Source organism: Leptodactylus fuscus, chromosome 1 (genome assembly GCF_031893055.1).
Source record: "Leptodactylus fuscus isolate aLepFus1 chromosome 1, aLepFus1.hap2, whole genome shotgun sequence".
NCBI classification, from domain to species: Eukaryota; Metazoa; Chordata; class Amphibia; order Anura; family Leptodactylidae; genus Leptodactylus; species Leptodactylus fuscus.
The window spans coordinates 201,688,000-201,712,205 of record NC_134265.1 but is presented as its reverse complement, the minus strand read 5'-3'; the positions used below and the strand labels follow the sequence as shown (position 1 = coordinate 201,712,205).

Below are 24,206 nucleotides of genomic sequence, written 5' to 3'. Positions count from 1 at the left end.
ATTTTTTGTGACTTTAAATACTGGCATTGTTCAGTACTTCTGATGCCTGTGAATCATGTCTTGCTTATTTTATTCTCCCTACCAAATCTTTTCTCAGGCGGCAGAATTGTCTCCTCCAAACCGTTTGCACCTCTCAACTTCCGAATTAACAGCAGGAACCTGAGTGGTGAGTTTTCTTCCAAGTTTTTATTTTTAAGTCAAAAATATATGGGCATTATACCATGGAAGGAGAAGGAGGAAACTGTTATCCTTTTATACTTTGGTGTTATGCATTGTAATTCTATGATTTATGTAAGATATAATATAACAATAATGGCTACAATATGTTATTGGTATCAGGCTCTAGAGTATTTTAATTGGTTACCTTGCAACTATCTTGAGCTCTTTTGTCAGTGTGATCAAAGTCATAGATGCAGATCTCTTTATTCTAAAGTGATGTTCTTGTGATAAAAAAGTTGCTTCAAACATCTTTCCGAGAGGTGTCTTCCTTCCTTGTGAATTCTTGTGTTCTGCCTGTTGAAATGTGACATTTATCTATAGCCGCAGCGACAATGATATGGATTACAGGAAGTGTGGTGTCAGGGATTTGCTATACACTGCTTGTGTATTTCCTCCTCCCTCCACATACTGTCATCAGTGTAGCAGTTTGTCATCTAGACACTCAATCATCTTTTTCATTTACAGGACTCTCATAATTCTCAACTTGCGATTATTTAAGTCACGTCCCCTTTAAACCCACACCTCTGTTATAGTGTTGGATAAACTTCATCGGACGAATCTCACCTGGTGGTTTCATTCGTTAGGTCGGAACACATCTGAGCTAAATTTATTATTATTATTATTATTATGAATAATAATATTATCATCATCAATCCTTATCTGGAGGGTCTCACCTCCCCTCCTAGGGAGGTGAACAAACAAACAAAAAAAAGTGTTACTCCCCTCTCCTGGGCTCTGGTGCTTCTGCAGCGCTTTCTGTTCTCTTTGATACTTCAGACCCCAGAGTATAATTGGAAGCCCAGGGGAGGTGAGGGGAAAAATAATTAAGTTATACTCTTCTTACCTTATCTCTCGTGGGCATCTTGGCGTTGCTCCCCTGTCTTCACTGGCTTCTTCTTCAAATAGCTTTATGATGCCAGTGAGCCCCACGTAACCACTGAAGCCCAATCGCAGATCTCAGTGGTGACACTTCTAGCTGAGACTGTTGCAGTGTCTGCCTGAAATCTGTAGACGAAAATATTCTCTGTGCCTAAATTAGTGTTCCGTTGCTCTAGGCATACCAGAAAAACAGATACCTCAATGCAGGGGTGTACCTAGCGTCGGTTTCTTTGAATTGAATATGGATAAACTGTTAATACCTTACACAACCTGAAGTATGCGGTGGTGGTTTTGGAATAAAGCAGTGATGTTTTTCTAATTTAGCCACTGAAGTTCTTCTGAACTTTTATTATATATATATATATATATATATATATATATATATATATATATACAGTCCTATGAAAAAGTTTGGGCACCCCTATTAATCTTAATCATTTTTTGTTCTAAATATTTTGGTGTTTGCCATTTCAGTTTGATATATCTAATAACTGATGGACACAGTAATATTTCAGGATTGAAATGAGGTTTGTTGTACTAACAGAAAATGTGCAATATGCATTAAACCAAAATTTGACCGGTGCAAAAGTATGGGCACCCTTATCATTTTATTGATTTGAATTCCCCTAACTACTTTTTACTGACTTACTGAAGCACAAAATTGGTTTTGTAACCTCAGTGAGCTTTGAACTTCATAGCCAGATGTATCCAATCATAAGAAAAGGTATTTAAGGTGGCCAATTGCAAGTTGATCTCCTATTTGAATCTCCTCTGAAGAGTGGCATCATGGGCTACTCAAAACAACTCTCAAATGATCTGAAAACAAAGATTGTTCAACATAGTTGTTCAGGGGAAGGATACAAAAAGTTGTCTCAGAGATTTAACCTGTCAGTTTCCATTGTGAGGAACATAGTAAGGAAATGGAAGACCACAGGGACAGTTCTTGTTAAGCCCAGAAGTGGCAGGCCAAGAAAAATATCAGAAAGGCAGAGAAGAAGAATGGTGAGAACAGTCAAGGACAATCCACAGACCACCTCCAAAGAGCTGCAGCATCATCTTGCTGCAGATGGTGTCACTGTGCATCGGTCAACTATACAGCGCACTTTGCACAAATAGAAGCTGTATGGGAGAGTGATGAGAAAGAAGCCGTTTCTGCACGTACGCCACAAATAGAGTTGCCTGAGGTATGAAAAAGCACATTTGGACAAGGCAGCTTCATTTTGGAAACAAAAATTGAGTTGTTTGGTTATAAAAAAAGGCGTTATGCATGGCGTCCAAAAAGAAACAGCATTCCAAGAAAAACACATGCTACCCACTGTAAAATTTGGTGGAGGTTCCATCATGCTTTGGGGCTGTGTGGCCAATGCCTGCATCGGGAATCTTGTTAAAGTTGAGAGTCGCATGGATTCCACTCAGTATCAGCAGATTCTTGAGAATAATGTTCAAGAATCAGTGACGAAGTTGAAGTTACGCCGGGGATGGATATTTCAGCAAGACAATGATCCAAAACACCGCTCCAAATCCTCAGGCATTCATGCAGAGGAACAATTACAATGTTCTGGAATGGCCATCCCAGTCCCCAGACCTGAATATCATTGAACATCTGTGGGATGATTTGAAGCGGGCTGTCCATGCTCGGCGACCATCTAACTTAACTGAACTTGAATTGTTTGTCCAAAATACCTTTATCCAGGATCCAGGAACTGATTAAAAGCTACAGGAAGCGACTAGAGGCTGTTATCTTTGCAAAAGGAGGATCTACTAAATATTAATGTCACTTTTCTGTTGAGGTGCCCATACTTTTGCACCGGTCAAATTTTGGTTTAATGCATATTGCACATTTTCTGTTAGTACAATAAACCTTATTTCAATCCTGAAATATTACTGTGTCCATCAGTTATTAGATATATCAAACTGAAATGGCTGCTGCAAACACCAAAATATTTAGAACTAAAAATGATTAAGATTAATAGGGGTGCCCAAACTTTTTCATAGGACTGTATATAGATATATATATCTCACAGTATACAGTCCTATGAAAAAGTTTGGACACCCCTATTAATCTTAATCATTTTTAGTTCTAAATATTTTGGTATTTGCAACAGCCATTTCAGTTTGATATATCTAATAACTGATGGACACAGTAATATTTCAGGATTGAAATGAGGTTTATTGTACTAACAGAAAATGTACAATATGCATTAAACCAAAATTTGACCGGTGCAAAAGTATGGGCACCTCAACAGAAAAGTGACATTAATATTTAGTAGATCCTCCTTTTGCAAAGATAACAGCCTCTAGTCGCTTCCTGTAGCTTTTAATCAGTTCCTGGATCCTGGATAAAGGTATTTTGGACAAACAATTCAAGTTCAGTTAAGTTAGATGGTCGCCGAGCATGGACAGCCCGCTTCAAATCATCCCACAGATGTTCAATGATATTCAGGTCTGGGGACTGGGATGGCCATTCCAGAACATTGTAATTGTTCCTCTGCATGAATGCCTGAGGATTTGGAGCGGTGTTTTGGATCATTGTCTTGCTGAAATATCCATCCCCGGCGTAACTTCAACTTCGTCACTGATTCTTGAACATTATTCTCAAGAATCTGCTGATACTGAGTGGAATCCATGCGACCCTCAACTTTAACAAGATTCCCGATGCCGGCATTGGCCACACAGCCCCAAAGCATGATGGAACCTCCACCAAATTTTACAGTGGGTAGCATGTGTTTTTCTTGGAATGCTGTTTCTTTTTGGACGCCATGCATAATGCCTTTTTTTATAACCAAACAACTCAATTTTTGTTTCCAAAATGAAGCTGCCTTGTCCAAATGTGCTTTTTCATACCTCAGGCAACTCTATTTGTGGCGTACGTGCAGAAACGGCTTCTTTCTCATCACTCTCCCATACAGCTTCTATTTGTGCAAAGTGCGCTGTATAGTTGACCGATGCACAGTGACACCATCTGCAGCAAGATGATGCTGCAGCTCTTTGGAGGTGGTCTGTGGATTGTCCTTGACTGTTCTCACCATTCTTCTTCTCTGCCTTTCTGATATTTTTCTTGGCCTGCCACTTCTGGGCTTAACAAGAACTGTCCCTGTGGTCTTCCATTTCCTTACTATGTTCCTCACAGTGGAAACTGACAGGTTAAATCTCTGAGACAACTTTTTGTATCCTTCCCCTGAACAACTATGTTGAACAATCTTTGTTTTCAGATCATTTGAGAGCGGGCTGTCCATGTTCGGCGACCATCAGACTTAACTGAACTTGAATTGTTTTGTAGAAAGAAATGGTCCAAAATACCTTCATCCAGGATCCAGGAACTGATTAAAAGCTACAGGAAGCGACTAGAGGCTGTTATCTTTGCAAAAGGAGTATGTACTAAATATTAATGTCACTTTTCTGTTGAGGTGCCCATATTTTTGCACCGGTCAAATTTTGGTTTATTGCATAGTGCACATTTTCTGTTAGTACAATAAACCTCATTTCAATCCTGAAATATTTCTGTGTCCATCAGTTATTAGATATATCAAACTGAAATGGCTGCTGCAAACACCAAAATATTTAGAACTAAAAATGATTAAGATTAATAGGGGTGCCCAAACTTTTTCATAGGACTGTATGTCTTATATGTTAACTATAACATTTATATTCCAGATATTGGCACTATAATGAGAGTTGTGGAGCTATCGCCACTCAAAGGCTCTGTTTCTTGGACCGGCAAGCCAGTTTCTTACTATCTCCAAACCATTGATCGGACTTTAGTAAGTACTGAACTTCAGTCAACCAAATATTGTTTATACTACTGAATCCCTCCAAAGTAGTAGTGTCAACTTTTTGCCATTTGTTTTGCAGCTTGAAAATTATTTTTCCAGTCTGAAAAACCCAAAACTCAGGGTAAGTTTCAACGCTGTGAAAAATATACAATTTACTTAGGTTAGCAGAGCCACAGCCAAAAATTAGCTGCTGCCAAAATTCTATTCTTTTATCCAAGGTCTTTACTGTATGAAATACTAGTTGCTTTTTGACCTTTAATAAAGTTAAGCTTTTTATTGACCATCTGGTAATCTATTATGTTTGACAATTCAGCACCTACTAGGTCCTGTTTATGTTAAATGAACCAGAAAATTAACATTCAAGGTTTGTCTTTTGTGAAGTCTCTTCATTGGTTATTCTCATGCTACAAAGTGATATTGCCAGGATAAGCCATCATATTATGATCGTATTTAGTTCAGCAGCCTCTCCAAAGTTTCTTCTTTCCCCCCTCTTATCTAGTTATTTTTCTACTCCCTTCTAAGATGCAATTAACTCTACTGAAAGGGATTTTCCAATCACAGCAACATATCCTCTAGCCATAGGGCAGAGGGTAAGTTGCATATCAGTGGGGGTCTGATCATTGCACCAACCCCCCACCCCCTAAACACACCCTTACCACGAAAACTGAGGTGTGTTGCTCCCTTCTCTGAAAGTAGCAGTGGCTGGACAGGTGAGCTTCCACTTCATTTATTTCTGTGGTGAATCAAGGTCCATCATTCCTTTTTCCGTGCCCATTGAAATAAATTAAAGTGAGGGCTGTGTGTATAGGATAAGTTACTGAGATGTGAAAACAATCTTCTTTGAGCAAGAGAAATTCACAAGAGAAGATCCAACAAGCTGAAAAATTATCAAAAGTTAGTTTTTTAACTTTTATTGTTCCCATATTAAAAAAGCAGTTAAATATCCTTAAGAATGCGAGAAAAGCTGACGCTTTTCGGAACGGATAATTCCTTAGTCATAGTTGGCTACGACTAAGGAACTATCCGTTCTGAAAAGCGTAAGCTTCTCTCTCATTAAGGATATGTAACTTCTTTTTTAATATGGGAACAATAAAAGTTAGTTTTTAAGTTTTCGGATTGCTGGATCTTCTTTTGTGAATTTCTCTAGCTGAATTGCCCTTGGCTGAAGGGTGGAGACCCATGCATCTCTGGCATCCACGTCCTCATACATCATCGAGACGTGTGAATTGGGGCTGTTTTCCCTTCATTCTTCGAGCAAGATGCATCTGCAGGTTACACAAGTTTCATATTACAATTCACATGAGTCTGTCGAGGAACAGTGAGCTGTAACTGAGAGAGAGGAAGCACACTGGCACAGACAGAGGCTTCTGGAGGGAGCTCACTATGATGTTTGTCTAATCCCAAGTGCTGATCAGTACTTTTCTGTAATGTTATATATAATCCTATGGCAGCTTCTGAGTCAGTAATTTGAAGGGATTATCAAATTAACAGAATTAACATTTTCACTGCTTATCTATCACTTTTATGTGGTCACTCATGTACCAGTTTACAGAAGCACTATACATCACTTGGAGAAGACAGAAGGGCAACTGACAGCAAGTTTAGCAAGGATTTTGTTAATAAAACTGATGTTTTCAGTCCTCAGCTTGAGATCAATGGGACATGCCATTTATATGGGTTTGCCAGGTGCTGACTCCTACCCTATTTCAGAATACAATGATGTGTGTGCCATGAGGAATAGCACTATATCTGGTGATGTGACTTGCATTGCTTATTTTTAAATTTCCCCTAAGTGCTATGTAATTGTCCCTTTTCACTACTGTGTCACTTTTGCTAGTGTGTAGAGACTAGCTGCTGAGATGTTTTCCATTCAGTGAGTGAAGCACAGGAAAGTACTTGCTCCTCTAAGCCTACATGTATTTAATATACTTTTCTGTGAGAAGACTGCACATAAATGTATCGGTGTGCCGTCCAACACCTCCATAAATTTAATTAATGAGCCTGGACTGCAAGATGGATAGGAATAAGACCTGGTCTGAAGTTTGCTATGCTATGTTTGTTAGGAGGAGCAAGAAACAACAAGACGGAAGAATCATCGTGAAGGAAAGAGCAATACCACCACCCCTACAAAAATTCAGGAGATCAAGGTAGTGTTGTGTTTTTATTATTATTATTATTATTATTGTTATTATTATTTATTATTATTGTTATTATTATTATTATTATAAAGTAAAGTGTATCCATTATCTAGGAGAACCATGATTGGGCTAAAAAGATGAAAGTTAAGTGCTAAGCTCAGATGCTTTTATCCAATCATATATTATGTTCTGTTTCAGGATTCAGGAGCTGAAGAGGAGAAACCAGCTTCTGTGAAAAAGACTTCACCAGCCAAAGCTCGAAGAAGACTCAGTAAGAAGGGTAGGAAAATGGCAGGTCGAAAACGTGGACGTCCTAAGAAACTGCTTCCATCAGCTAGTGAACGAAAGCCCTCCAAATCTCCAACTGCACTGGAAACTGTCCATTCTCAGAATGGCCCTCCCCCTCAGTCCCCACCACAAGCAAGCTCTCAGGGTAAGCACATATTATACTGTGGAGATCTGGCAAAGAGTGATAGCGGCAGGATCAGCCACTTAGTGAGAAGGGCTCTAATTTGCTATAATGCTTGGGAAGGAAGGTGGTTGGCTTGGTACAGTGAAAAGAAAAAACTAGTAAGTTGGATACCCAAATATTACAGGGAAGACTTCTGCCAGCTATACTTGAAGGAGGATTGTAATTGTGTCAAGTGGGTTGGCGAAATTTGGATGGGGTAGGGCCTCGATTTTGGAGGTATAAATTATATAGGCCGAGAGGTGGCCAATTTGCTTCAAAAGAGTATGGAGTAAGAGTTAGGAGTATGTCATCTGAAAACAGCGAAAGCTTAAACCCTAGAAAGAGGGCTCCGAGTGCCACCTCTGGCACCCGTGTCATAGGTTCGCCAACACGGCCCTAGGAGGATGGTTCTCCTTTTTTCCCTGCCTTCGACTCCCTTCGGGGTGTCCTGTCTTGTTTGTTTTTGTTTTATTTTTTTTAAACTGTAGTTTTGTTTTGTTTTGTTTTTGGAGTTTACAATATAATAAAAGAATAATACAAGGCATCACAAGATAAACACTGTAACATGGAAAAAGCGTATTGAGAGAGGAAAAGGGACAGAGGTCAGAGAGACTACAATGTACACTAGATATCCCATGAGGACCAGTTTGAGTTAAAGGCCACCACTATGTTATTTAGGCAAACTGTCAGCTATGCCAAGTTATGGATATTCTTCACTTGGCAATAAGGTCAGGAATGGATGGCAGAGAAACTGACTTCCAGTTTAAAGCTATGAGAGATTTAGCTGCTGTACAGATGAAGAGGAAAAGTTTGGCAGACTTTATATTCATTTGTCTGTTGCAAATTAAGCAAATGAATAAAGGGATCCAGCATCTCTGATTGCAGAAAGAGGCTGTCGGCGATAGCCTTGACATCCATTACTCTTTCTTTCTCTTTCTTCCTTCCCTTTCCCCCTTCCCCTTCCCTGTTCTAAGGGCCCTATCTAGACACCCTATTAATTTTAAGCTGCTTTACTTTAAAACTGCTTTTCTGGTAGGCAGGCATCACCTTCAGCACCGCAGTTGCTTCATACAGCTGATCTGTTGGGTTTCGTGGTCATCATGTCCCTGCTGTGTTTTGATCCCATACTTTTTTTTAATGTATGACACCATTGCAAGCAGCACTTTTCTCTCCGCATGTTTCGTGTAGAAACCACACGGACCCCCCATTATAGTCTGAGGTCATTGTGGTTTCTTAGTTAACAGCTTTTAATGCATATAGGTTTCCGTTCGGGGGGGAGGGATTGGGGTGTGTGTTCCCAAACGGAATACCGAACGCAGATGTGAACCGGGCCTGAATTTCAGTTTGTTGTAAATTCTTTGTCCATAATTTGATACTTAATATTGATACTTCATGTTTTCATATTATATTTTTATTTACTTTATACAGATACATACAAGTCACCTCAGAGTCCCTATTTTCAGCTACCTCCCAAAGTTCAGCGTCAACCTTCCAACCAGTTGCTGTCTTCATCTACACCTCCAGCCCTGCAAAAGCTGCTTGGTAAGATTCTTACATGGGATGGGTGGGAATAGGGTTGTCTGTCTTGTGTTCCAGAAGAGAAATGACAATGAGCAGTTAATTTTGAAGCATTTTGCTTGATAGTAGGGACTTCTGTGCCAACCTTTAATTTGATGTGGCACTTTATGGGCAGTCTGAAAGGTAGGTATTGGTGGGAGTTAAGATGACAGTTGATCTTGACAATTCAAGTTGATCATGTTAGCCATTTAATGACTTCATCGCATCTTAGTCCAAATTACTTCCAACATGCTATGCATGCTGCTGTGATAAAGTACTTTTTTCATAGTAGTGTGTACACCTGAGAGTAGCCTGTTTTCATGGTTCTCTCATAGACTTAAGTGTGTTGAAGGATCTATGAAAATGGCCTGGGAAATTGTATATTATATTAATCGATCTCTGTTTAAAAAGCGGTTGTGTGAATAGATCTATTAATATCTATATAACATCTAGCACACTGCTTGAGAGCCAGATCATGTAGATTAGCATTAAAGTGTAACTCCCACTTTTTTTTTTCTTCGCTATTGTATCAGGGTAATAAAGTAAAAATGGTCAAAAAACCCTATCTAAATTCCTTTTTATTATAAAACAGGCTGTGGCATTCTCCTTAGCAACCTTCTAACTGAGCTGTTAGGGAAAGTCGGTACACAGTTGTATTGTAAAGATGCAGAGTTCAAGCATTTACCAAAGTGGGGGTCATGGTCACCTCAAATGGCTGTATCTTCAATTTTATTCCACCTAGAAAAATGGTTCTGGGGTTCTGGTATCATAAGAAAGATGAGATTCTCAGACTCCATATGACTATAGGCTTAAAGAACTAGCTAGAACATAATCTGAGAGATCACTAATTAAAATCCCAGTTGAATATGTGATTTTATATGTAGCATAAACTGCTGCATATTAAGTTGAAAGTCAATGAAATGGGAGTTACACATTAAGGTTAAGTATATACATAGAAATAGCAGACCGATACAAAGTGACTTTTTCAGTGACAAATGTATTTGTTGCCAAGGAAGCAGTCTTTATCTGAGAGATGTGCATAATGTCTGACTTTTATTTATTGTCTGACACTCTGCCTTTCTCTAGCAGCAGTATTCAACGGCGAACGTTGTGGCCTCACCATTATCTCTCGCCTCCCCATTTAGCAGCTGCTTTCCACAGTGGAGCCTCTCGGGTGTTCGTGGTTAGCCTCCTATTCCTAGGCTGGAGCAAAGGCTCTCTGCCATTGATCTGTCTATCTGTCGCTCCCTGTTTTTTTGTCTCTTTTCACCCAAGTCGCATTTTATATTGAATGCTGTTGTGCTTGTGTGTCCTGCTTATTTTACATAAATCATTATCTTATAGTATTTAAGTTATTGACTCAGTTTTCAATTAATATACTCAATTTGTATCTTTACACCTAGCTTGTTTCACCATAAACTTTCTTTTGTCGATTGTTTTTTTTTTTTGTTTTTTTTGCCTTATTTGCAATTTTATTTTGCATTATTTGTTTTTGTCATGTGCTTTATCTTTCTCGTCTACCTATCCTTTCTTCCATGTATCCTCTGATTTCTTTCTTCTCTCCCTTCGGATGGAATTCAGGTTGGTTACATCTTCCTGCAATCCGAAAATTAGCTAATATTTCTAAGAAACTTCAATGTAGCACACTTTGGATGTGATATAATTGATGGTTTATCCTAATCTAAGTCCCTGTTCTCTAGTAGTGGTTTTCAGTAATAAAAATGTTGCTGAAATCCAGCCACTGTTCAGTTTATTTATTTAGGGGCATTTCTGATGGGTTCATAAGACTGTTTTAAAATCAGTATACTGATCAGAATGTTCCTCACTTACTCCACAGACTACAGGCCATGTTAGAGGGATTCTATCATTCAAACGCATTTTTTTTATGACTAACACGTCTGAATAGCCTTAAGAAAGGCTATTCTTCCCCTACCTTTTGTTGTCTTCTCCATGCTGCCGTTCGCCCGAAATCCCGATTTTTGTCAGTATGCAAATGAGTTCTCTCGCAGCACTGGGGGCGGGCCCCAGCGCTCAGACAGCACTGGGGGCTTCCCCAATGCTACGAGAGAGCTCTCTCCAGCGCTGCCGCCATGTTCGTCAGCAACAGCCTCTTCATCTCTTCTGCTCGCGTAAGCGGACACAAAAAAATGGCTGTCCGCACGTGAAGTCGGCAGAGCCGACTTGCGCATGCGTTGAATTTTGGCCCACTGTGCGCCGGAAGAAGAAGATGAAGAGGCTTTGCTGACGAACATGGAGGCGGCGCTGGGGAGAGTTCTCTCGCAGCATTGGGGACACCCCCAGTGCTGCGAGAGAACTCATTTGCATACCAACCAAAAACTAGGATTTCAGGCGAACAACGGTGCGGAGAAGACAACGAAAGGTAGGAGAAGAATAGTCTTTCTTAAGGCTATTCCGACGTGTTAGTCATAAAAAAATGCGTTAGGATCACTTTAAGGAAACTGGGGCCGTAACAGGCGATCAGTGTGTTGAATAAGAAGTCCTATGGTTTTGGGGGTTATTTTGTATTTTTTTTTATTTTTTGTATTTAGTGGTGCTTCTTTAAGAGCAACTTCAGAAGTGCATGTTGCCGGATAAAATTCTCCCTGTAATAGCCTCATTTATTTGCTCAGACTGTGGCATGTTGAACTGAACTCACTGTATCATGGTGATTTGATTCTTTCAGCCTGACTATGGTTCTGTTGCCCTATACTTAAATAAAATAAGTATGGGATTTTCTGTTGGGTGGGAGCTGTTAGTACCATAGATCATGATGATTTAGTTGAATCAAGCCACGGTCCGTCTGGGCAATGTGTTCAGACTACAAACAGCCATCTAGATTCAAACTATTTCAGAGTTTTATGTCTTATGACTGTGGGACATTTTCCCCTATCAATGTCCAGTATTATGTTTATTCAATCCTAGTTTTATACTGTTCAATTCTAATGTTTTTGATTTTCTACTTTATCTTCTGTCCTTTAATAGCACTTGACTATTTTTTTTTCATATTTGTCCGTTCTTTTTCTTTATAGTTTCTTTCATTGTTTTTTTTTTTTTTTCTTTTTTACAATTTAAAAGAGCAATCTGTGGTATCTCTTTAAGTATTTATTGAATTGGGTTATCTGTTACAGTGCATCAACACTGCCATTGCCTTTCTATTGCGATGTGTCAGAGGAATTGAACAGAATGTGGTTTGTTGTTGTTTTTGTTTTTTTTGGTCATAATTCACCACAATGTTGAAATAAATATGACAAATAAGGTCCATCCGTGTGGTTTACTTTTTTAAAAAAAATTTTTATATATATAAATAAACTAGTCTGAATCTTTTTCTTCTGTCATAGCGTTATTTTAACATTATAGTGGATTCTGATGGATGGACACAGAGAAAGTTTGCATCTGTTAATAATGAAAACTTTTCTTTCCATTGTTCTGATCCTCTGACAACAGTGTCAATGTAGCTTTGAACAGGGTTTCCCTCCCTGAATTGTCTTTTCATTTCTAGGAGTTTATTTTAGATTCTTTTTGCTAACTTATTTTCTTTCACAGATTCTTTTAGGATACAATATTTGCAGCTTATGTCTTACATGAAGACCCCTCAGTACAAGGCTGGACTTCAGCAACTGTTAGATAAGGAAAAGGTATGAGTGTCTCCCCCCCCCCCCCCCCTATATTTGTTCTTTAATTTATTTTATCTTTAAAAAAATATTTAGTGAAGCAGTCACAGGAAAAAATTCAGACCCTCCATATCTCGCAGACTGTTGTGCATATGTAAACTGATTGCTGTTGGATCTGGGGTCACGTAGTTCAAGGGAGGGAAGTGGAGCTGATATTTCACACACAGTGCTCTGTGAGAATATTACAGAATATTAGAATATTATATGAATATGAGAATATTATAATATAGTGAGAATCACTATATTATATATAGTACGAATTACCTTAAAGGATTATTCCTATAAATGTCTAGATTTGAAGACCATTAAAAGTTTAACATTTTTGCCAATATAAATTATTAAACATTTTAACAGAGTTTTAAAGGTTTTCTCTAAACATCTTATTGGTGACTTTTTTTGTCTTGATCACTTGCCTATTGATATGGCTATGAGTGCAGGAACTTTCTGTAGTCTTGCACTTGTAATAAACTCACTCACGGTTTTCTTATTTTGGCCAGATTATCAGGCAAGGACAGTGCATGTACAAGATGATTATATGGTGACAATAAGGAAATCTTAGTTGATTTCAGAGTAGTTATTTCACTCAAGATCGTGTCTATTGGCAGCTAAACAAGAACTGTCTCAGTTGTCACCACTGATATGATTCGGGAAAACCTTTATAAGGGCGGGTTCACACTGGTTTATTTAGAAAAAATCAGGTAAAATTAAATAAACCTTGATTTCAGGCACAAAATAAACAAAATAAAATATGGCCTTAACTTCGGCAAAAAATACCTGCTTGTCTAAACCACTAGCTAAACAGAATGGATAACCTAACTACCGTATTTTTCGGACTATAAGACGCACTGGACTATAACACGCACCTAGGTTTTAGAGGAGGAAAATAGGGCAAAAAAATTTTGAAGCAAAAAATGGTAAAATATTTAATATATGGGAGTTGTAGTTTTGCAACAGCTGCAAGGCCACATTGACAGGTGACCCTGCAGCTGTACGGGGACGCATAGTGTTTTTTTTTGTGGGGTCAGAAGTACTTTTTAGTTATACCATTTTGGGGAATATCTATTGCTTAGATCACCTTGTATTGAAAAAAAAACCCGGTGGTTTATGACATATGATTTTCTACTTTTATATATATATATATATATATATATATATATATTCTAGGGACAGGAGGTGATTTAGAACTTTTATTTATTTCATATTTTTATTATATATTTTTAAAGCTTTTTTTTTTTTTTTTTTTTTACTATTTTATTCCGCCCCGGGGGCTTGAACCTGCGGTCACTTGATTGCAAGTCCCATAGACGGCAATACAACTGTATTGCCATCTATGGGACATTCTGTCTATTAGTATTACGGCTGGTCATGGACCCAGCCGCAATACTAATATATAGCAGTGACAGGCCTGGGAGCCTCATTAGGCTCCCGGCTGTCACCCGAACAGGTCGGCTCCTGCGATATCGCCGCGCAGGAGCCGGCCTGCAACTTTACAGGTACGGGGCCGGTGGGGACCGGCCCCGGGGGAGAAGGGGCCACCGATACTGACCCGGCATCCGCTGTACTAGAGAGGTGGATGCCGGCAAGGTATAGACGCTGGCACATGTGCCGGGGCCTGAGACATCGCTACCTTCCTCTGCCCTGCATGAAGCCAGCAGCGGGGGGACGGAGGAGCGGAATAGCATCACTCCTCCCGCTGCTGGCTTCATGCAGGGCAGAGGAGCGCAGCGATGTCTCAGGCCCCGGCGTCTATCCCTTGCCGGCATCCGCCTCTCTATTATGGCGGATGCCAGGCGCCACATTCGGACTATAAGACGCACCCTTCTTTTCCCCCCGTCTTATAGTCCGAAAAATACGGTATATGTGTCGTTTACTAACAGCCACACAAAGAAAACAGGAACAAAATAGTCACCCCAGACTCAGGGTTACAGGACAGACCCACACACACCTCCTTTCTCCTCATGGAACTGCTCACAATGCAGGAGCTGTAGCCTTTTCTGGCCCAGTAATGAGCCAAGGATCTAAACCTGGGGCTGAAGCCTACTCTAGATACGCCCTGGACCACACATATGTCAGAAACCTGGGGCTGATATATCTGGACTCCAGCACTCTGCCTGTCACCTTCTCACAGTACCAAATGTTAAGTTCTGTTTTTCTATAAAATGTAACTTAATTATTTAACAATCATACAGTCTGATTTTCTGGATTTTTTTTTTTGATTTTTTTTTTTTTGTGATTCTGTCTCTCACAGTTGAATTGTAGCTACAATAAAAATTAGAGACCTCTGTGTGAAAAGTTACAAAATCGCCAGTGTATCAACTACTTATTTTCCCCACTGGATGGATACACTTTGTCCCCCCCACTATTTTCCTAGACCCCCATGTGTGCATGAGAATAACCAGTATCTCACTCACTTTCCTGGTATGCTTAGCCAAAGTCTTAGCATGCATGCGCATACAGTACGGCTATTGCACATTTGAGGTAGTAATTCTTGGAGTAAGGGCTAATGTAGCACAGGCGCTTGAGGTTTAGTGAATTGCTGAATACACTCATATGGAATGTATGGCAATTTCACATACTGCTGATTATCTTATTTTGGGGCGACTTTAAACCAGCATCACATATTGCCGTTGTGGATGCAACTTGTTACTTCTGGTGGTAATATATTTATTATTTTATTGTCAATGTTGCATTTATATGCTGTACATTTTTATGGTATTATCTGTTAACAACTGCATATATTTATTCCTATATTCTGGTATTTGCTTGTAGGTACTAGGGTTTGGAAGTCATCTATTAGGGTGATGGGTCCATAAGGACTTGTACACCACAGGGTTGCATAAATGATTTTCTGTATTGTTTGGAGTCTAATAAACCTGAATATTTGCACTCTATTCTTTTTGGAGGAGGGGGGTTTGTTTTGTATTTATGTATGACTATGTGGTTTCATGCTGACATATATTGCAATTGGGCATAGCCAGACTTAGGGCCCCTTCACATGGAGTTTACGCTCTGCTAATTCAGACACGTATACACGAGCGCTTCAAAACACATCCCATTCACTTCAATGGGAACGCGTGTAAAGCCGGCTTTACGTGCGCTCCCATTGAAGTGAATGGGATGTGTTTTGAAGCGCTCGTGTATACGTGTTTGAATGAGCGGAGCGTAAACTCCATGTGAAGGGGCCCTTAAGTTGCATGGTTCCTGCTTTTTAAAAGTTTTCAGTGTTTATTTTTTTGTTTTGTTTTTAGGAGAAAAATTCTAATCTCCTTGGTGCGGCTCAGCAGCTTCTTACACACTGCCAGGCTCAGAAGGAGGAGATCACAAAACTGTTTCAACAGAAGCTGGATGAGGTACAGTCACTGAACCTGTTATAAACACAGTTGTGAATTTGTTTGTTGGCACAGTAACTCTGAAAACTCTCTATTTATGTAGGTTATGGGACAGGGTTATTTAAGAAGAAAACCCCGTTAATGGTTTTTCATGGAGTAGTTTAGTCAGATCTTTCTTCCCTCTATAGAAGTTAAAATAACTTTCAACTTGCTATGATCTACTACATTAAATACAATAACAACATGCTCTGATGATTCTGCAAATTTGAGAGCCAAATGAATATTAAAGTGTCAAATTTGCAGCTGCCACAACAATGCCTTTGAGTCTATTGCCCAGTGGGATCTGCAACTGCCAGGTGGATTAAATAGTAATGGGTTCTGGACATCTACTATTAACAGTACACTTCTCAGCCTGTATACCATAAACTATCAGTGATGGCAGTATCTGGCTGTGGTGTGGGATTCAACTCAAATTCAACGGTTTCTGCAGTCCTTTTTTGTGATTTTGAAATGATTATATGGATAACTATCTTTTGCGATTTGGATATATTGTATACAAGTTATTGTATAGGGACATTAAGTAATGCCATGCAAGTTTTACAAACTCCACTACACATGGTCACTTAAAAATAAATCTCTCTCTCCCTCTGTGTGTGTGTGGATAGATAGATAGATAGATAGATAGATAGATAGATAGATAGATAGATGTGGAAAAACGACCATATAGACCATATACAGTACACCTCATTCAAAGAGTTTTCTGTATTTTCATGACTATGAAAATTGTAGATTCACACTGAAGGCATCAAAACTATGAATTAACACATGTGGAAATATATACCTAACAAAAAAGTGTGAAACAACTGAAAATATGTCTTATATTCTAGGTTCTTCAAAGTAGCCACCTTTTGCTCTGATTACTGCTTTGCACACTCTTGGCATTCTCGTGCCTGTATGACCTTCCTACATAGCCTGGGCATGCTCCTGATGACATAAAATACACTGCTGGAGCCTTTATTAGCAAACTAATTAGCTGACATAAATGTCCTCACAAGAGAACTAAACCTCCCTCCTCCTTCACCAACAGAGCATTGACTTATCCCTCCCACTTTTTTTTTATTTTTTAAATCAGATATAGGCCGGGCACCAAGGAGACAAAGTGTAAACAATGAGAGGAATAATCTCAAATAGCAGGCAAACAAAGCAGAGTTTCTAAAGCGATGTATTTACATATATATACGTATAGATATGATCCTTTTCTTAACATGTTCCTTCATAAGTATTCTCTTTAAAAGGATCCTATCATTCAGACTACATTTTTTTCTAAGTACCACGTCAGAATAGCCTTAAGAAAGGCTATTCTTCTGCTATCTTTCGTTGTCTTCTCTGTGCCGCCGTTTGCCTACAATCCTGGGTCTTGTCGGTATGTAAATGAGCTCTCTCGCCGCACTGGGGGCCTGCCCCAGCGCTCAGACAGCATTGCTGCGAGAGAACTCTCTCCAGCGCCGCCGCCTCTTTTTCAGCAGCGTCATCTTCAGCCTCTTCCGGCAGTGGCTTTTAACTTCTAAGGCCTTCGACCTTGGGCAGAGCAGACTGCGCATGCCCATAGGCCACGAGAAAATGGCCACTTGCATAGTATTGTAAGTGGCCATTTTCTCGGGGCCTGTGGGCATGCACAGTCTGCTCTGCCCGAGGCCTGGAAGAAAGCTAATTTGCATACCGAGAGAAACCATTTTTTTTCCTGCTAGCCTTTAAATGGGTGTTCCCTCAAAAACAAGTTACCCCTTATCCATTAATTTCATTGGGAGTGGTGGAAGATAGTCAATGTGCAGCACTTGGCTATCTCCAGTGCTTTTGTTGAAATAAGTGGAATGGTGTGCATGCTGTTTGACCACTTCTGCATTCAGAACGGACCACAGAAAGTTATTCCCTATCCTATGCTACAGAATTAACTTGCTTTGAGAGTAAAACCCCATTAATTCTGTAGCTGAAATTTTGCTATAAGCTGTTGTGAAAATTTATAACCTTAATGCCTATATAACTATAAATAATAACTAGCAGTACCCGCGACTTCGTCCGCGGCAGCGTTCCCACTTTGCGCGACCCACCTGCAGCGCAGGCCCGGGCCCCCCCATTGCGTCCCCTTTCCAATACATGTTGAAAATATTCTTTGCTATAAAATAATAATGTTAATAAAGGTACCCAACTGACCTGCATGTTATATATTAAAATATGAACAAAGAAAAAGTTTATACTACAATGTTTTGTTTGTATTTATTTTAAATTGACTTCACAGTTAGGCGTCAAGGCCCTGACGTTCAGTGACCTAATCCAGGCCCAAAAGGAGATCTTCGCTCACAATCTTCAACTGAAAGAACAAAGCCGTCAACTAGAGCAGGAAAATGGTGAATTAAGGAACCGAAGTCTGCTATTGGTAAGATGAAATCTTTTTAATCCGACACCTACACTATGCTGCCCTATACACATGAGTTACTGCCTCACACTGTAGTGGAGTGTAATAAATGAACAGTGAGCTGTGGAGGTGAAATGGAAGAACAGTGACCTGTGGCAGTTTGGGGGAGGGATAAAATGAAGTATGTTGAGCCTTTTGATAGGTATAATTTAGGATTTAGTGAGCCTGAATGTGATTACTGAAGGATATAATGAGAAAAAATTGGAATTATGATTGTATGATTACACTGTATAATCATATGATCTTTGGTATCTGCATTCAGCTACTATTATGCGAACATGCACCCCAGGCCATATAGAGTACTTGCACATAATCAGGATTATGTGCGGGTTTTCCATATAGATTTCTATACAGAAAATATGCATAATACTCTGCATAAAAATCAATGAAAAATTCCCTTATAAAGACTGGAACACACTTCACCAACTCCAATTCTTTGCATTATTTAATAGCTGCCATTCCTCTGATTCCAGTGCAGTTGGATTTTCTATAATCCTCACTGTTCCTGAGCAGTAATTTGTTAATTTCACCTACCAATAAGCTGGAGACTCCATCGCAGAAACCACCGAAAATCAGCAGAGAGGAAAGTCCTGCACAGACATCTTTTCTCTCTACCAGTTTATTTTGAAATGTCGGACTTCCGGCAGACCTCATTGTAGTCAATGGAGTCTGACATTGTTCGTGTGTAACCACTGTTTTAGTGGTCTGGCTCACTGGGACCCAAGCAACGTAGCGCGCAATACTAGTGTAAAACCGTTATACGCTGTATGGTACCTAGTATGCAATGAAGCGGTTGCCGTGAATACCTGAGCCCTGTGGTGTGGTTGCCAAGTCAAACCCAGGACTATAAAGAAGTAAGGTATAATGGAAAGATTTGCACCTTTTGTGTGTTCAGTCTTTCAATCTGCTTCTGGTTTTTGCATAAAATCATGAGAACCAAAGACGGACGTACAAATAAAAGCAAAATAACCTCTTCTCTGATTTACCTTAAACTTAGACTTGTTTCTCTGTTTTGTTCTTTTCATCTTCATAAAGCTGAAAGCCCGTTGTGAAGAGTTAAAGCTGGACTGGAATACACTGTCTCTGGAGAATCTGATGAAGGAAAAATTGGCACTAAAAAATCAGATTTCAGAAAAGCAAAAGCACTGCTTGGAGTTACAGGTGTGTGATTTAATGTATTCCAATGCTAGCTAGTTTTAATGTGTTCTTCTAGTTATAAATATTATAAATGTTTAAATAAATTAATAGAAATTTGAATATAACAAGCATGGTTATATATCTTACTACAGAAGTCTGTTTTCTACTTATTAGGCTACTCTCCTCCTTCTTATTTGTAATCAGACAATGTTTTACATAGAGATCTGTGTCCATAAATCAAATCAAAAAAGCTTTATTGGCTTGTCCCAATAGACATTAGGCATTGCCAAAGCAAATAGAGTGGTGGGTATGGCAGGGGGAATTGGGTTGACAGTGAGAGTGGTGGGTATGGGTGGGGGGGGGGAGTTGGGTTTGGAACATATGTGGGTGGATGGGTGATTGGTGGGGTGGTAATGGGGTATAGCAGTCCATGGGGTCTCATCTTCCCCTCAGTTGGAGACTGCTGGACACATATTGGATGGCAATCTCCACAGTGGACTCCTCTTCTCCCAGTAGGATGTGGAGTTTTTTCTTCTACTGAGGTGAAATCTGGGATGTGGGCAGAGAGTCTTTGGAAATAGACGGCCCTAACAGCTGAGTATTTGGTCCAGTGTAGCAGGAAGTTGGGCCTCTCCATATCCAGCTCAGGCTATGTTCATATCTGTGTTGGAGTCTCCATATCAGTGTGTCGAATATCAATAGTCACTAATTTCGATAGTATCTCAGAAGCTCCCATCACCATAAATCATTAATCTATGTGCTCAGCTCACAGAAGCTTTGCTTGGGTCGAGAAATAAGCCGACATGTGGACTACTTTTTTTCGGCCCAAATATGTTCATGTAAGGGAACATGTTTGGATTATTTTTTCCTTGCACCTACGGTACTCTTCTCCATTACCCAAACTCTGTAAACCTCCCGATTTGTCTTTTTTCACATGAGTACACAAATGATTTATAGATGACAATTCTACTTTTCATATGCTCAACTTTTTCTCATCTTTGTTCATAGATTAGCATAGTAGAGCTTGAGAAATTTCAGAGGCAGCATGAGTTGCTTCAGCTAAAGTCTACCACTCTGTCAGATGACCCTCCACCAAGTAACAGTCGCGCCAAGGGTGGTTTCGTTGGTCGCTACCCACCAGATGGATCACAACCACGTCTGATTCCTTCTCAGTCCACCAGCATCAATGGCATGAGTCCTGAACCATTACTTAATGGTCATGCTTCTCAATATGAACTGTACCACTCAAGTCGTGGAGGAGGGAGTAGGCCTTGCTCTAAAGAAAGCACACCGTCCCATGTAGATCACAATGATATTCATGCATCACGGCACAAGGGAGAAAGAAACAGCCAGTCTCAACCAGACTACACACGCTACTCACCTGCCAAAATTGCTATGAGGCGTCATCTTAATCAAGATCCTGCACCTAATTCCAGAGGCTCTGAAATCTCTCATCGGTAAGAGGGGGTTCTTAACCTCGTTATAAAAGTTCTTCAATAAGCCTCTCCAGTAAGACATGTAATGGAGTTTGTCCACAGAAGATATGTATTTACTTATCCACATCTTGTGGATATGCCACAAATTACTGATAGTTGCAGGTCCCAGAAATGGAACCAGCCTCCATCTCTGAAATGAAATTCCGTTTCCCAGAAGTCAGCACCTGTCTGCTCCTCAATGTGTCCCTGCTGACAGACAATTCTAGTCTCTGAGCTACACTGTTTCCACAACTCCCATAGAGGTGAATGATACTAATATGAGTTACAGAAACCATGTAGCTCACTGTTCTACTCTGCTTCCTTAAAGGGTACTCCCATTTTATGAAGTTTCATACGCCAAGGTTCTAACTACTACAAGCCTCATTGATCATGAGAACAGGACAGTCTTGTTTACCCTTTTGAATAAAACGTTGGTCCCATCTCTAGGAGCTGCATATATTAGATATATATCTGATGGATATGTCATAATTGTGTTTTATGGGCAAACCTATTTAAAGTTATATAAAAAAAAATATATTTTTTGAGATATATATTTACATCTTTCACATTGTTTTTTTTGGGGGTTTTTTGTACTATGATTTATGTAGAAGTGAAACGGTGAAAGAAAATACTTTTTTGTCCTCGAGTTCTGGAATCTTGAATGGTATCCAGCTGAGTCCCCGTGAGTCACACCCTTCATCTCCTGAAGACGGACAAACCTCAGTGGAAAGAGGAATTGATAAGGTGGGCTACTATGCAGATTATTTTTATAATGCATCATTAAACCCCTGGTGATATCTGCTTTATGTATATGGTGCATGTACACAGATTAAAAATGGCACAAGCTCAGGAATTGAGCCAACTTGATATGCGGTGAATAAATTTACCATGTCTTTTACAGCGTGAAGCTAGGTTCACATTTGTTCTAGACTCTCCATCGCCCAGGTCCGCCTGGGCACCCAAACAACGGACTGCTAAAACAGAAGGTAATCACAGACTCCCCATAGACTATAATGGGGTCCGCCGGGTTTCTGCCATTTTTATACTGAAACAGGCAGAGAGAAAAGCCCTCCTTGCAGGACTTTTCTCTCAGCGGGTTTTTTGCAGCAGGGACTCTGGCGCAGATGTGAACCTAGCCTTATGCTATTGTAAAAAAAAGCCAAATAATGCTCAGACTTGCAGGTTTTTTTCTCATAACCCCAAACTATCCACCTCAACACCTCCATCCCCCCCCCACACACACACACAAACACTATTGCTCAATAATAAATTGTGTCATCAAAAATCCAACTAGTTTACCAACGAGCAATCTGTCATCAATTTATGTGGAAGGAAAAATGTTATACCTCTTACAAGGCAGAGAGGTAAAAACATAAGTTGGCTATGTCATCAAGGGGGCTACTCAGCTCCATATTTTTATACTTGGCTGTCAACCTGTTTGTTTATACCTTGTCTTTACTTTTTATATTGTCTCTTTCAGATGTGCAGAGATCGTACCTCTACTCCTAACCCTGAGACCATCACCAGTTTGCCTATTAGTATCCCACTTAGCACAGTTCAACCTAACAAACTGCCAGTCAGTATCCCTCTGGCTAGTGTTGTCTTGCCAAGTCGTGTGGAAAAGGTATACTATGTTTTATGTGCGCACTCTATAGGCCATGTCATTCAGAAATGCCTAGGTTCTGAAGTGTGCTATATTGCCCGAATGCCAGGAGTGTTGTAATGTTACATGTTGACCTTTTTGTAATGAGCGATGACACTATAGGGTCTTGTTGAATCAAACTGAGCAAGTGATAGTACTTACCATTTTGGCTAGAGCTTTCATACTGTGGAGCTTAGAATACATCCTCTTAGCATCTGTGTTGTCTGTGGTGCTCCAATCTATTATGAATTAAAGGGATTTTTTGACACGTGACTATATAACTTAAATGCATTAAAGATTAGTCACTAGTGTATTGTCTGCTGTCGAGATGCCTAAGTGTGTTGTGACTTCACAAGACATATCCATGCTCCTGGTGGTATCGTGCTTTTGTGACATCCCAAAGGCTAGGTTCACATCTGCATTCCCCAAGCGAACCCCCCGAACAGAAACCTAACTCGCTTAAAAAAAAAAAAAAAAAAAAGCGGTTACCTTCGGAAACTCATAAACTGTATGCTGCTGCTCTTTGCTGTCTCTCCCCTTCCCCCTCTTAGTTTGAGGAATTTGTTTCACATGCTGGACAGCAATTCATGAGATTTAAAGAGGTTCTTCATTGAGGCTTTTAAGACTTTCTTTTGGTTCTGTTGCAGACAAACCACAGGTTTATGGGCTGATTTCGACATTTGTCCCATGTTTGTAAATAAACACTAGCCCCTGAATCACTCAACAACCACCCACCTCTTCCATGTTTACTGTTATTTACCTGTATTGACTTTACTTTACAGGTGTCTAGTAGTGACTCAAGGACTGATTTCCAGATCAATCATGTGATCAAGGATCAAAACCAGCCCAGAAACCAATGGTTTGTCTGCAACAGAACCTGGGGGAATCAAGTATGGAAACCCTCCATGGCAAACCCATGTAAGGCAAAAAAAAAATAAAAAAATAGCAGAGCAGACAGTGTGTATGAGAAGAATCACTGGCGGTGCTTACCACAGCAAGCTGTAATCTAAACCAGTTTCTCATCTTCTTGAAGTCAAGTACTCTGTTGTGAAAAGAGTTCCAACCGAGTACCCCCATTGGACACTGTGGTGTCAATCATGTGACCTCCCATTCTCAAGTGGTGAAGAAAAATTGGCAAGCCTAGTGTGCCAAGCAAATCCTTTTGCTTGTGGGGTCACCTAAGTCCTTTAGCTTCCGACCAGCATTTCACTCATCAAAACATAGATCAATAGCTATCTGACTATTCAGCGCAGACTACCTGTTTCTGTAGAGGAGACCCATGCCCTTAACCCCAATCCAACATCTTTTGACACCTGTCTTTGGTGGACATTGTGCCTTAGAATTTGAAAATGGTGGGCAGCATTAGATACCTAGGAGACCGAAACCTTAGCACTTACAAAGTCTGCAACTTTCAGAGCAGTGGTTCTCAGGCTTAGCGCATACTTTTGAGACTGTGTTACAT

The 24,206-nt window shown here is 39.9% G+C and overlaps 1 protein-coding gene across 1 annotated transcript in view; it reads left to right on the top strand.

The window, feature by feature from the left end:
* Nucleotides 1–24,206, top strand: part of DOT1L (DOT1 like histone lysine methyltransferase) — a 97,563-nt gene that overhangs the window by 61,091 nt on the left and 12,266 nt on the right. The window contains exons 10-22 of the mRNA XM_075281985.1: nucleotides 98–166; nucleotides 4,753–4,859; nucleotides 4,951–4,992; nucleotides 6,935–7,018; nucleotides 7,208–7,442; nucleotides 8,889–9,002; nucleotides 12,561–12,652; nucleotides 15,937–16,038; nucleotides 18,314–18,451; nucleotides 19,526–19,651; nucleotides 20,636–21,084; nucleotides 21,711–21,846; nucleotides 22,583–22,726. Of these exons, the coding sequence (XP_075138086.1) occupies nucleotides 98–166; nucleotides 4,753–4,859; nucleotides 4,951–4,992; nucleotides 6,935–7,018; nucleotides 7,208–7,442; nucleotides 8,889–9,002; nucleotides 12,561–12,652; nucleotides 15,937–16,038; nucleotides 18,314–18,451; nucleotides 19,526–19,651; nucleotides 20,636–21,084; nucleotides 21,711–21,846; nucleotides 22,583–22,726 (1,838 nt within the window). The remainder of the gene's footprint in view (nucleotides 1–97; nucleotides 167–4,752; nucleotides 4,860–4,950; nucleotides 4,993–6,934; nucleotides 7,019–7,207; nucleotides 7,443–8,888; nucleotides 9,003–12,560; nucleotides 12,653–15,936; nucleotides 16,039–18,313; nucleotides 18,452–19,525; nucleotides 19,652–20,635; nucleotides 21,085–21,710; nucleotides 21,847–22,582; nucleotides 22,727–24,206) is intronic.